Genomic DNA, 12,793 nt, shown 5'->3' on the forward strand with positions numbered 1-12,793 from the left:
TACTCAATGCTGTGAACAAAGCGATTCGGTGGCATTCTCTCTGAGTCTCTTTACTGTGTCGCCATCATGCTCGATGCTCGGTACAAGGACCGCTACTTTGATGCAGACAAGTAACAGGGTTTACGTGACATGTTACATAAACAGCTGGACAAGATGGAAACGGACACAGTGAAAGAGAACATGAGGAAGAGAGGCTACGGACAGACAGAGCTGAAACTTCACTGCTTGACATGTATGATGAAATCCTGGTTGAGAATGAAACAACTGAACAACGAAAACAGTACAGCAAGTGAAATAAATCGGATTTGATGATGTTTTACTGGTAATGGGGACATACGTAAATGCCAACAAAATAACATTTTGGTAGGTGTGGTTTGTAGTGTGTAACTTTTACTTAACTAGGCAAATTAGTTAAGAACAAATTCTTATTTACAATAACGACCAACCCCGGACGAGGCTGGGCCAATTGTGCGCTCTCAATCACGTCCGGATGTGATTCAAACCAGGGACTGTAGTGAAACGCTGCGTCCGTGTTTTAACTATTTAACTGTATTAGAATGCTTAAAAGGCCGCTAACATTTTAAATATCGGTGTAGTTTGTTGGCAATGAAAATATTGGATATCTTATTTGCCAAAAATGTCATATCGGTGCATCCCTAGTACAAAATATTTGAAACACCTTCCTAATATTGAGTTGCACCCCCTTTGTCATCGGAGTGGCATAAGACATTATCCTGCTGAAAGAATCAATTTGCAGATGGGATACACTGCTGCCATGAAGGGATGCACCTGGCAATGATGTTTAGATATTCTGTGGCATTCCAAACACTACTCAACTTTTATCAAGGGGCCCAATGTGTGCCCTGAAAACACACCTTCACACCACCACACTGCCACATGGCGTGGATGCATGCAGTGGTGTAAAGTACTTATAGTTCTTTAAGTAGTTTTGGGGTTCTTTACTTTACAATTTATATTTTTGACAACTTTTACTTTTATTTCACTAAATTCCTAGGGTAAATAATACTTTTAACTCCATAAATTTTCCCTGACACACAAGTACTCAACTTCATTTTTTTAATGATTAGCAGGACAGAAAATGGTCCAATTCATGCACTTATCAAGATTACTTTTGATACTAAGGTATATTTACAACCAACTACCTTTATACTTTTGCTTGAGTTACTCTTGCCAAATTAAGAGCAGAGGTAAGGCTTCTCTCCTGTGTCTGTTCTCTGATGACCTTTTCGCTCAGCTTTTTAAAATAATTTTCTACAGTCAGATCAGTGGTAAGGCTTCTCTCCTTTATGTTTACCTTGGTGTCTTTTTAAGTGGCACATTTGAGAGAAACTCTTTCCACAGTCAGAGCAAGAGTAAGGCTTCTCGCCTGTGTGTGTTCTCTGATGAACCTTTAGCTCAGCTGATGTTGTGAAGCATTTTACACAGTCAGAGCAGGAGTAAGGCTTCATTCCTGTATGTATACGTTCATGTGTTTTTAAGTTGCACAGTAGAGAGATACTCTTTCCACAGTCAGAGCAGGAGTAAGGCTTCTCGCCTGTGTGTGTTCTCTGATGGACTTTTAGCTCAGTTGATGTTGTGAAGCATTTGACACAGTCAGAGCAGGCGTAAGGCTTCACTCCTGTATGTATACGTTCATGTGTTTTTAAGTTGCCCAGTTGAGAGAAAATCTTCCCACAGTCAGAGCAGGAGTAAGGCTTCACTCCTGTATGTATATGTTCATGTGCTTTTAAAAAACCCTGTCGAGAGAAACTCTTTCCACAGTCAGAGCAGGAGTAAGGCTTCTCTCCAGTGTGCACTCTCTGATGAAGTTTTAGCTCAGCTGATGTTGTGTAGCATTTAACACAGTCAGAGCAGGAGTAAGGCTTCACTCCTGTATGTATATGTTCATGTCTTTTTAAGTGGCCCAGTCGAGAGAAAATCTTTCCACAGTCAGGGCAGGAGTAAGGCTTCTCTCCAGTGTGCACTCTCTGATGAACTGTCAGATTCCCTGATGTTGTGAATCTCTTCCCACAGTCAGTACAGGGATACGGATTCTCTCCTGTGTGTATTTTTAGGTGTATTTTTAGCTTTGATAGAATTGGGAAAATCTCCTCACAATGTGGGCAGTGGTGAGACCTCTTAGCTCTCTGATCTTCCTGCTGTTGCTCTCTAGATGTAGAGAATGTCTCAACATGGTCTCCTGTGTGAACAACATCAGAAGAACCAGTCAGTTGGTGTGATATACATATGACTTCATATCAGCAGGCTGTACAATACAGGAAATAAAGCTATTAGGGCTGTCCCAACATTTTTTTTAAATTCCTGGTCGACCGAGAGTCTTGTTTTCTTTCTACCAAATGTTTACATTTTAGTAACTACACAGACTCATTTCATATCATCCTCCACTCACTATCACAAGGGTTAGTAACTACACAGACTCATTTCATATCATCCTCCAATCACTATCACAAGGGTTAGTAACTACACAGACTCATTTCATATCATCCTCCACTCACTATTACAAGGGTTAGTAACTACACAGACTAATTTCATATCATCCTCCACTCACTATTACAAGGGTTAGTAACTACACAGACTAATTTCATATCATCCTCCACTCACTATTACAAGGGTTAGTAACTACACAGACTAATTTCATAGAACTTTAAAACACTGGCAGTTTTTTTACTTCAATTCTTTAGTCTCCACTCTGATCACTCCAGACAGCCCAGTGAATAAAACAAATGCTGGAAATACTGGTGTCAAACCATGCAAGTGTCAGTAGCATGAAATAACATCTACCTTCTCATTGAAATAGTTCCACAGCAACTTTTCCTGCACAGTGGGAAGTTGGAATGAATAACACAAACTTAGATAGAACCTGCTCTTACCATGATTAACAGATTTCCCAATCTTCTCCTCCTCTTCTTCATCTTTATTGTTGACATTCAGCTCCAGTGTTTGACTGCAGTCTTCCAGCTTCACTGATGTCATCTCTGGATCCTGCAGTGCAAACTGGGCTCCACTGTCACAATCAGGACCCAGTGACTGTGGGTTTGGACTCAGTGTAGAAGGAGAGAGGCAGGCTGGGTTTGTCCTCACTATTGATGTTACCGGCCTCAGACTTAATTCTAGTCGTCCTGTAGTAACAACGAGTAACAGAAAAAAAGTTGTCTTGACAGTTCAGGCACTTTCTTTACTCTCAAAAATAAATATTATATTTATTTTTGTTCAATTATTTAATTCAGTGCTTGACTTGGACTGAAATAGGTGCCGGTACTGTTTATATTTAGGTGCAGCAGCTCCACAATACTGTTGAGCTAATATTCTATAAGGGGAACATGAGCTCAAACACTAGACATTTGAGGTGGCGGTAATAATCAGCTCCTGTCCATCTCATTTCAAAAGAGGAAGTAGGTAACAAAACACGAATTCATTCAAATTGGACAAAGTACACGCTTTAAAATTAGTCTACACAACGTAAATTAACTTAACCTATAGCAGATTCCCCAAATTCCCAAATGCGTAAATCACTCATTCACACAAAACCAATAACTTGCTAACCAAACTCAGTAATCTCAAATATATTTTTTATTAAATTACCTTGAAGAAGTTATGTACATCCATTCAGACAAACCTTGTTTGACTTAAAACAGTTTCACGTTCACTTGGTTTGACACAAAAATAACAAACCATTACCCAACGTGATAATACCTTAACGGATGTTACATAGCATGGTATAACATGTTGTTTTGATATTAGAACGTTTATACACACTTTGGCCCTACCCCATAATATGAAAAGGTTGGTACTTCATTTGAGCCAGATCCAACCGGATCCAACCGCACCTCTCAGTTCTATAGTCTTTCGTTCCGGGAACCCGATTGACAGGATCAGGTAACCTACCTTTAAATATCTAGCTGTGGATTGTGTGTAGCCAAATCAAAAGGCATGACTACTGTCGGGAAGGTCTAACCTTCACAAAATGTGAAAGTTAGACCAATTTCTCTTCTTGATCCAAATCAGTCAGGTTTCAAGACTAGTCATTCAACTGAGACTGCTCTCCTCTGTATCACGGAGGCGCTCCGCACTGCTAAAGCTAACTCTCTCCTCTGCTCTCATCCTTCTAGATCTATCGGCTGCCTTCGATACTGTGAACCATCAGATCCTCCTCTCCACCCTCTCAGAGTTGGGCATCTCCGGCGCGGCCCACGCTTGGATTGCGTCCTACCTGACAGGTCGCTCCTACCAGGTGGCGTGGCGAGAATCTGTCTCCTCACCACGCGCTCTCACCACTGGTGTCCCCCAGGGCTCTGTTCTAGGCCCTCTCCTATTCTCGCTATACACCAAGTCACTTGGCTCTGTCATAACCTCACATGGTCTCTCCTATCATTGCTATGCAGACGACACACAAATAATCTTCTCCTTTCCCCCTTCTGATGACCAGGTGGCGAATCGCATCTCTGCATGTCTGGCAGACATATCAGTGTGGATGACGGATCACCACCTCAAGCTGAACCTCGGCAAGACGGATCTGCTCTTCCTCCCGGGGAAGGACTGCCCGTTCCATGATCTCGCCATCACGGTTGACAACTCCATTGTGTCCTCCTCCCAGAGCGCTAAGAACCTTGGCGTGATCCTGGTCAACACCCTGTCGTTCTCAACCAACATCAAGGCGGTGGCCCGTTCCTGTAGGTTCATGCTCTACAACATCCGCAGAGTACGACCCTGCCTCACACAGGAAGCGGCGCAGGTCCTAATCCAGGCACTTGTCATCTCCCGTCTGGATTACTGCAACTCGCTGTTGGCTGGGCTCCCTGCCTGTGCCATTAAACCCCTTCAACTCATCCAGAACGCCGCAGCCCGTCTGGTGTTCAACCTTCCCAAGTTCTCTCACGTCACCCCGCTCCTCCGTTCTCTCCACTGGCTTCCAGTTGAAGCTCGCATCCGCTACAAGACCATGGTGCTTGCCTACGGAGCTGTGAGGGGAACGGCACCTCATTACCTCCAGGCTCTGATCAGGCCCTACACCCAAACAAGGGCACTGCGTTCATCCACCTCTGGCCTGCTCGCCTCCCTACCACTGAGGAAGTACAGCTCCCGCTCAGCCCAGTCAAAACTGTTCGCTGCTCTGGCCCCCCAATGGTGGAACAAACTCCCTCACGACGCCAGGACAGCGGAGTCAATCACCACCTTCCGGAGACACCTGAAACCCCACCTCTTTAAGGAATACCTAGGATAGGATAAGTATTCCCTCTCACCCCCCCCAAAATTTAAGATTTAGATGCACTATTGTAAAGTGACTGTTCCACTGGATGTCATAAGGTGAATGCACCAATTTGTAAGTCGCTCTGGATAAGAGCGTCTGCTAAATGACTTAAATGTAAATGTAAATGTTCTGAAATCCGACTCAAGAATTAGTGCTAAAGCCTTAGCCAGGAGATTGGATAGACTGCTCCCATATCTAATACACCAAGACCAAAATGGCTTCGTGAAAAACCAAGGTTTTCACAATGTGAGGAGAGTACTAAACATAGTGCACATGTGAAGGGTCCCCTGATACTGCCATTCTCTCACTTGAAGCAGAAAAGGAATTCCATAGAGTTGAGCTGTCTTATTTCAGAGATTTGGGAACTACTTCTGTAAAATGGATTAAGAGATGATATACCGACCCCACTACAGACATTGACACTAACAACTTGATTTCACAACATTTTAAGATTTTTCGGGGGCACGAGACAAGGATGTCCAGACAGTCCAGGGCTCTTTCTTTTAGCTATAGAACCCTTTGCCATTGCAGTAAGGGCCCAACCGTTAATTAGTGGAATTAAAACAGATTTTGAACAAAGAGTGGCCCTGTATGCTGATGAAACCCTCTTATTCCTAACACATCTAAAGAACCCTTCCCTCTCCAATTTAATTCACAACTTGTCCGTTTTTTGGGTTTAAAGTTAATATAAAAAAAATCTTCCATCCTTTTCCTCAACAAACAAGATACTGAATCCAGTTGTACAGCATCTATTTGTGAATACAGAACCAGGTTTCACATATCTTGGTATTAAAAAAATCACACCAGAAATGAGCTCCTTGAGCTCAGCAAATTATGAACCCATGGTAACAAATGCAACGTAATCCATCAACAGATGAACATTACTGCTTGTATCTATTATTGGTAGAATAAATATCATTATGACTCATTCCGTAATTGTTGATTGTCCTAATTGGAACTAATAAATGTGTATAAAAAAAAAAACAATGAATGATAATAATAATTAATAATATATGCCATTTAGCAGACGCTTTTATCCAAAGCGACTTACAGTCATGTGTGCATACATTCTACGTATGGGTGGTCCCGGGAATCGAACCCACTACCCTGGCGTTACAAGCGCCATGCTCTACCAACTGAGCTACAGAAGGACCACAATGATGGAGGCCACTGTGTTCTTGGGGACCTTCAACACTTCAAGGTGCTCCCGAGTGGCACAGCGGTCGAAGGCACTGCATCTCAGTGCTAGAGACATCACTGCAAACACGGGTTCGTTTCCTGGCTGCATCTCAACTGGCCGTGATCAGAAGTCCCATAGGACGGCACACAATTGACCCAGCATCGTCCGGGTTAGGCAGTCAGTGAATAATAAACATTTGTTCTTAACCGACTTGCCTAGTTAAATAAAATGTTAAATAAAAGACAAATAAACACTGCAGTAATGTTTTGGTTCCCTCCCCCAGATCGGTGCCTCGGCATAATCCTTTTCATGGAGCTCTACGGACAAATGTGTCTGAATATTACACATGTAGAAAACCAATAATCATAACATTTAGCGTCAAAACAGCAGTAAAAATGTCTCTCTGCTGCACCCGCACTGCCTGCACTGAAGTCTGTTGACACAAACCGACTGGGCGCTGCCATTTTACCAGCTTGTGAATTTTTATCTAGTCAGCTCTGGGATTCGATCCAGCAGCCTTTAATTGACTGGCCAACTCTCTAACCACTAGGCTACCTGTACGTATTCATGTAAAAAGGCTGTGCAATACAAAAGGGGAATATAAAAAACTAAAGTATATCATAAGTCATGAAAATGATGAGGTGTATCATCAACTCAACATCACAAGGGTTATTAGTAACAGATAGATAATAGATAGAACCTGCTCTTACCATGAGAAACAGATTTACCAATCTTCTCCTCCTCTTCTTCATCTTTAATGTTGACATTCAGCTCCAGTGTTTGACTGCAGTCTTCCAGCTTCACTGATGTCATCTCTGGATCCTGCTGTAGAAACTGGCCTCCAGTGTCACAATCAGGACCCAGTGACTGTAGGTTTGGACTCAGTGTGGAAAGAGAGAGGCAGGCTGGGTTTGTCCTCACTGTTGATGTTACCGGCCTCATACCTGAGTAAGAAAGTAGTAGAAGAGAAACGGACACAAACATTATTGTCATAAGTTCTGGCACTTTCTTCATTCCCTAAAAATATATTATATTTTTTATTGTTCAATTATCTAATTCAGTGCTTGACTTGGACTGAAATAGTTGCTGATAAACGTTTTGGGTGCTGGTACTCTTTATATTTAGGTGCAGGAGCTCCACAATACTTTTGAGACAATACTTAACCTTTAGTAGATAAATGCATAAATGCCTCAAACATTTAGTACAAGGTTGCAGTGTTTTAGGCATCACTAAGTGCTATTTTACTTAACCTTGTATTCACTGTTTTACATCAAAAACCAATTGTATGTCCTGTTCACACCACAGTAAATTTATAGATAAAAACAGAAACAACTGAATGTGTCTGAATGTTATGACACATGTAGAAAACAGATAATTATTACATTTGGTTTCAAAACAGTAGTGCAACTGTAAAATTGTCTCTCTGCTGCACTGAAGTCTGTTACTGCAGACCGACTGGGCGCCGCCATTTTACCAGCTTGTGAATTTCTCCTTTCATGGAGATCTACGGACAATTCCTTCAACCTCATGGCTTCGTTCTTGCTCTGACATGCACTGTCAAATGTGGGACCTTATATAGCCAGGTGTGTGCCTTTCCAAATCATGTCCAATCAATTGAATTTACCACAGGTTGACAACAATCAAGTTGTAGAAATATCTCAAGGATGATCAATGGACACAAGATGCACCTGAGCTCAATGTCGAGTCTCATAGCAAAGAGTCTGAATACTTAAGTAAATAAGTTATTTCTGTTTTAAATATTTTATAAATGTGAAAACAATTATAAACCTTTTTTTGCTTTGTCATTATGGCGTATTGTGTGTAGATTGATGAGAAACATTTATTTAATCTATTTTTAGAAAAGGGCTGTAACGTAAAAATGTGGAAAAAGTCATGGGGTCTAAATCGTTTGCGAATGCACTGTATGTATTCATATCAGTAGGCTGGTACTGTATGTACTCATATCAGCAGGCTGGTACTGTATGTATTCATATCACTAGGCTGGTACTGTATGTATTCATATCAGCAGGCTGGTACTGTATGTATTCATATCAGTAGGCTGGTACTGTATGTATTCATATCAGTAGTCTGGTACTGTATGTATTCATATCAGTAGGCTGGTAGTGTATGTATTCATATCAGTAGGCTGGTAGTGTATGTATTCATATCAGTAGGCTGGTACTGTATGTATTCATATCAGTAGGCTGGTACTGTATGTATTCATATCAGTAGGCTGGTAGTGTATGTATTCATATCAGTAGGCTGGTACTGTATGTACTCATATCAGTAGGCTGGTAGTGTATGTATTCATATCAGTAGGCTGGTACTGTATGTATTCATATCAACAGGCTGGTAGTGTATGTATTCATATCAACAGGCTGGTACTGTATGTATTCATATCAGTAGGCTGGTACTGTATGTACTCATATCAGTAGGCTGGTAGTGTATGTATTCATATCAGTAGGCTGGTACTGTATGTATTCATATCAGCAGGCTGTGCAATCCAATGGGGAATAAAACTATTCTAAAAGTATCTCAAAAATCATGAAAATGATGATCTATATCATCCTCTACTCACTATCACAAGGGTTAGTAACGACACAGACTCATTTCATAGAACTTTAAAACACTGGCAGTTTGTCCACTTCACTTCTTTAGTCTGCTCTCTGATCACTCCAGACAGCTCAGTGAATAAAACAAATGCTGACAATACTGATGTCAAACCATGAAAGTGTCAGTAGCATGAAATAACATCTACCTTCTCATTGAAACAGTTCATCATGAAACAGTTCTACTGCAACTTTTCATACACAGTGGGAAGTTGGAATGAACAACAAACTTAGTTAGATGGAACCTGCTCTTACCATAAAAGGCCAACTTCTGCAAGTGTCTCCACCCCACTGCTCTATGCCAGTACACAAACTTGGATAGACAGAACCTGCTCTTACCATAACTAACAGATCCCCCAATCTTCTCCTCCTCTTCTTCATCTTTAATGTTGACATTCAGCTCCAGTGTTTGACTGCAGTCTTCCAGCTTCACTGATGCCATCTCTGGATGCTGCAGTGCAAACTGGGCTCCACTGACACAATCAGGACCCAGTGACTGTAGGTTTGGACTCAGTGTTAAAGGAGAGAGGCAGGCTGGGTTTGTCCTCACTGTTGATGTTACCAGCCTCAGACTTAATCTGAGTCGGTCTGTAGTAATAAAGAGAAAAAGACTAAAGTTATTGTCTTATCAGTTCTGGCACTTTCTTTACTCTCAAAAAATACTATTTAAATTCAAGTGCAGGAGTACCACACTACTGTTGAGCTAATATTCTATAAGAGGAACATGAGCTCAAACAATATACATTTGAGGTGCCGGTACTCAGCTCCTGTCCAAGTCACGCACTGATCTAATTTCAGTAGATCTGGTAGCTCAGCATTGACAACAAAACATGAATTCCTTTACATCAGACAACGTTTACGCTTTAAATCAGGCTACACAATTAAGCGCACTTAATCTATGGTAGATTTCCTGAATTCACATAAATGCATAAATGACTCAAAAACCATTTAGTACGAGGTTGCAGTATTTTAGGGAGCATTATGTACTATTTTCCTGAATAACCTTGTCTTCACTGTGTTATTTCAATCAAAAAAACAATAGTATTTCCGTTCACACCATAGTAATATTTATAGACAACGATAACTTAAATAGTCTGAATATTAGTACACATGTAGAAAACTGATAATCATTACATTAAACGTTAAAATAGTAGTGCAGCCGTGAAATGGTCTCTCTGCTGCATCCACTCTGCCTGGACTGAAGTCTGTTGACGCGGTGGCCCGTTCCTGTAGGTTCATGCTAGAGTCTACAACATCCGCAGAGTACGACCCTGCCTCACACAGGAAGCGGTGCAGGTCCTAATCCAGGCACTTGTCATCTCCCGTCTGGATTACTGCAACTCGCTGTTGGCTGGGCTCCCTGCCTGTGCCATTAAACCCCTTCAACTCATCCAGAACGCCGCAGCCCGTCTGGTGTTCAACCTTCCCAAGTTCTCTCACGTCACCCCGCTCCTCCGTTTTCTCCACTGGCTTCCAGTTGAAGCTCGCATCCGCTACAAGACCATGGTGCTTGCCTACGGAGCTGTGAGGGGAACGGCACCTCAGTACCTCCAGGCTCTGATCAGGCCCTACACCCAAACAAGGGCACTGCGTTCATCCACCTCTGGCCTGCTCGCCTCCCTACCACTGAGGAAGTACAGCTCCCGCTCAGCCCAGTCAAAACTGTTCGCTGCTCTGGCCCCCCAATGGTGGAACAAACTCCCTCACGACGCCAGGACAGCGGAGTCAATCACCACCTTCCGGAGACACCTGAAACCCCACCTCTTTAAGGAATACCTAGGATAGGATAAGTATTCCCTCCCCCCTTTAAGATTTAGATGCACTATTGTAAAGTGACTGTTCCACTGGATGTCATAAGGTGAATGCACCAATTTGTAAGTCGCTCTGGATAAGAGCGTCTGCTAAATGACTTAAATGTAAATGTAAATGACGCAAACCGAGTGCCGCCGCCATTTTACCAGCTTGTGAATTTGACACAAAACTAATACATTGTAAAACGAATTCAGAAATCTCAAGTCAATATATTCTTTATGAAAGTACCTTGAGAAAACGATGTACATCCACCCAGACAAACCCCAAAGGCTCTAACTATGTAACTTGTAAAATAGTTAACATTATCACGTTCTTCACTCGGCTCGACACAAAAATAACACATCACACCTTTACCCAACGTGATAATACCTTGACGGATGTATTACCAAAAATGGTACGACATGTTCTTTCGATATTAGAATGTTTAAACGTGCTATTACATACCTGTAGTAATTTATAGAAAAGGACAAGAATGTTATCTTATTGACTGCACCGTTCTGGCGCTTTCTTTACACTGAATAATGGTGCGCTTCTGTCCGGAACTTCCTGTTCCCCCACTAATACCGTCCGTGCATTCCGGGATCCTTGGGATGACCCAACCCCATTACATGAGAAGGGGTCGCTGCCTCCGCCGGGACACATCTATTTTGCAGGGAGTTGATTGTGGCCTGTGGAATGGTGTCCCATCCCAGCTAGCACAGTGGATCTGGGCCGATTCAAGAAAGTCGCGGTACTCCGCTGAGAGTCAGACACGTCCGACGTCTTGTGGCCTGTCTGGGTCTGGGCCACCTTAGGCAGTATTACTAAAAACTAGGATACCGGGATTGAGCTCGGGCCGATTCCGATGTGAGTTATCTGGCCCAAATGTATTACTTGGGGCTCGGGCCGATTTGGGGCTAATCTCTTGCAGATGATTACACGGGCTGCTTTATATAATTAACATTTATTTATTTATTTGTCCATATTTTATAATTGCTTCTGTGATCAAAAAATACCATAACATTTAAATTAAATAATTTAATAGTTCTGTTTAAGTTGTATTTTAGTATTTTGATACGTTGTGCAAGGCAATTGATAAGCATTAAACTCTTTTCGGATTGAGTGTCCCGAGTGGCGCGTTACTGCAGATGGTTATAACTGCGTTACTGCAGATAGTTGTGACTGCGTTACTGCAGATGGTTATAACTGCGTTACTGCAGATGGTTGTAACTGCGTTACTGCAGATGGTTAAACTGCGTTACTCCAGATGGTTTAATGCTTCTAGTATTAAAATACAATTTAATAAACACAAGTAGTTGATTCACAGCTTGTTTATCAATAAACAAAAGTTGTTTAGTAATAAAATAATCCACCCAAATTGATGCTAAAAACGGATCATTACACCATCTTTATATGATATACACGGAGTGTACAAAATAGGGATGCGCAATATATCGTTGAGCATATCGGAATCGGACGATAATAGCTAAAAATGGCAACAACGGTTTAACAACCGATTTAATGCGGATGTGAAAAACCGATGTCAAAGTAGACATGCATACCTATAACGTAGGTAGATGACGTAATGACGCCACAAAAAATACAGCACGACTCAGAACAAAAGCAGAAAAATACTAAGTGCACACTTCCAACAACTAAACAAGTTCAAGTCAAGCAGTCATTTGAAAGAGTAAGAAAATTTCAGCGAGACAACTCAAAGGCGAAATCCGTTAACGCCAAGATAATGGAATTCATTGCCCTTGACAATCAACCGTCCTCTGTCGTGGATGACGTTGGCTTTCGCCGACTGGTCAATCCCCAGAACACAGTATTTTTCATATGGTGCCTGTAACTGACAGTTAGACTTACAGGTTATGTCGTTGTCTTTTGTTTGAATTGTTTGAATTGTTTGTCCTCCGCTGTGCGGGGGAAATGATAATACAA

The 12,793-nt window shown here is 41.9% G+C and overlaps 1 protein-coding gene across 2 annotated transcripts; it reads right to left on the reverse strand.

Annotated features, from left to right (window-relative positions):
* Nucleotides 1-1,060: 1,060 nt before the first annotated feature.
* LOC124024449 (zinc finger protein 501-like) lies at nt 1,061-11,419 on the reverse strand. 2 transcript variants are annotated; one of them, XM_046338342.1, is made up of 5 exons: nt 11,315-11,419; nt 9,398-9,646; nt 7,160-7,393; nt 2,892-3,140; nt 1,061-2,200 (listed from the first exon to the last, which is right to left on the reverse strand). In XM_046338342.1, the coding sequence occupies exons 2-5, from the start codon at nt 9,498-9,500 to the stop codon at nt 1,284-1,286; spliced, it is 1,503 nt and encodes a 500-aa protein (XP_046194298.1). In that variant the 5' UTR covers nt 9,501-9,646; nt 11,315-11,419; the 3' UTR covers nt 1,061-1,283. The 2 variants fall into 2 exon arrangements, with proteins under 2 accessions (XP_046194298.1, XP_046194300.1); XM_046338344.1 differs by lacking the exon at nt 11,315-11,419 and adding an exon at nt 10,193-10,376.
* Between the last annotated feature and the right edge of the window lie 1,374 nt (nt 11,420-12,793).

Source organism: Oncorhynchus gorbuscha, unplaced genomic scaffold (genome assembly GCF_021184085.1).
Source record: "Oncorhynchus gorbuscha isolate QuinsamMale2020 ecotype Even-year unplaced genomic scaffold, OgorEven_v1.0 Un_scaffold_1859, whole genome shotgun sequence".
In the NCBI taxonomy this organism is placed as follows: Eukaryota; Metazoa; Chordata; class Actinopteri; order Salmoniformes; family Salmonidae; genus Oncorhynchus; species Oncorhynchus gorbuscha.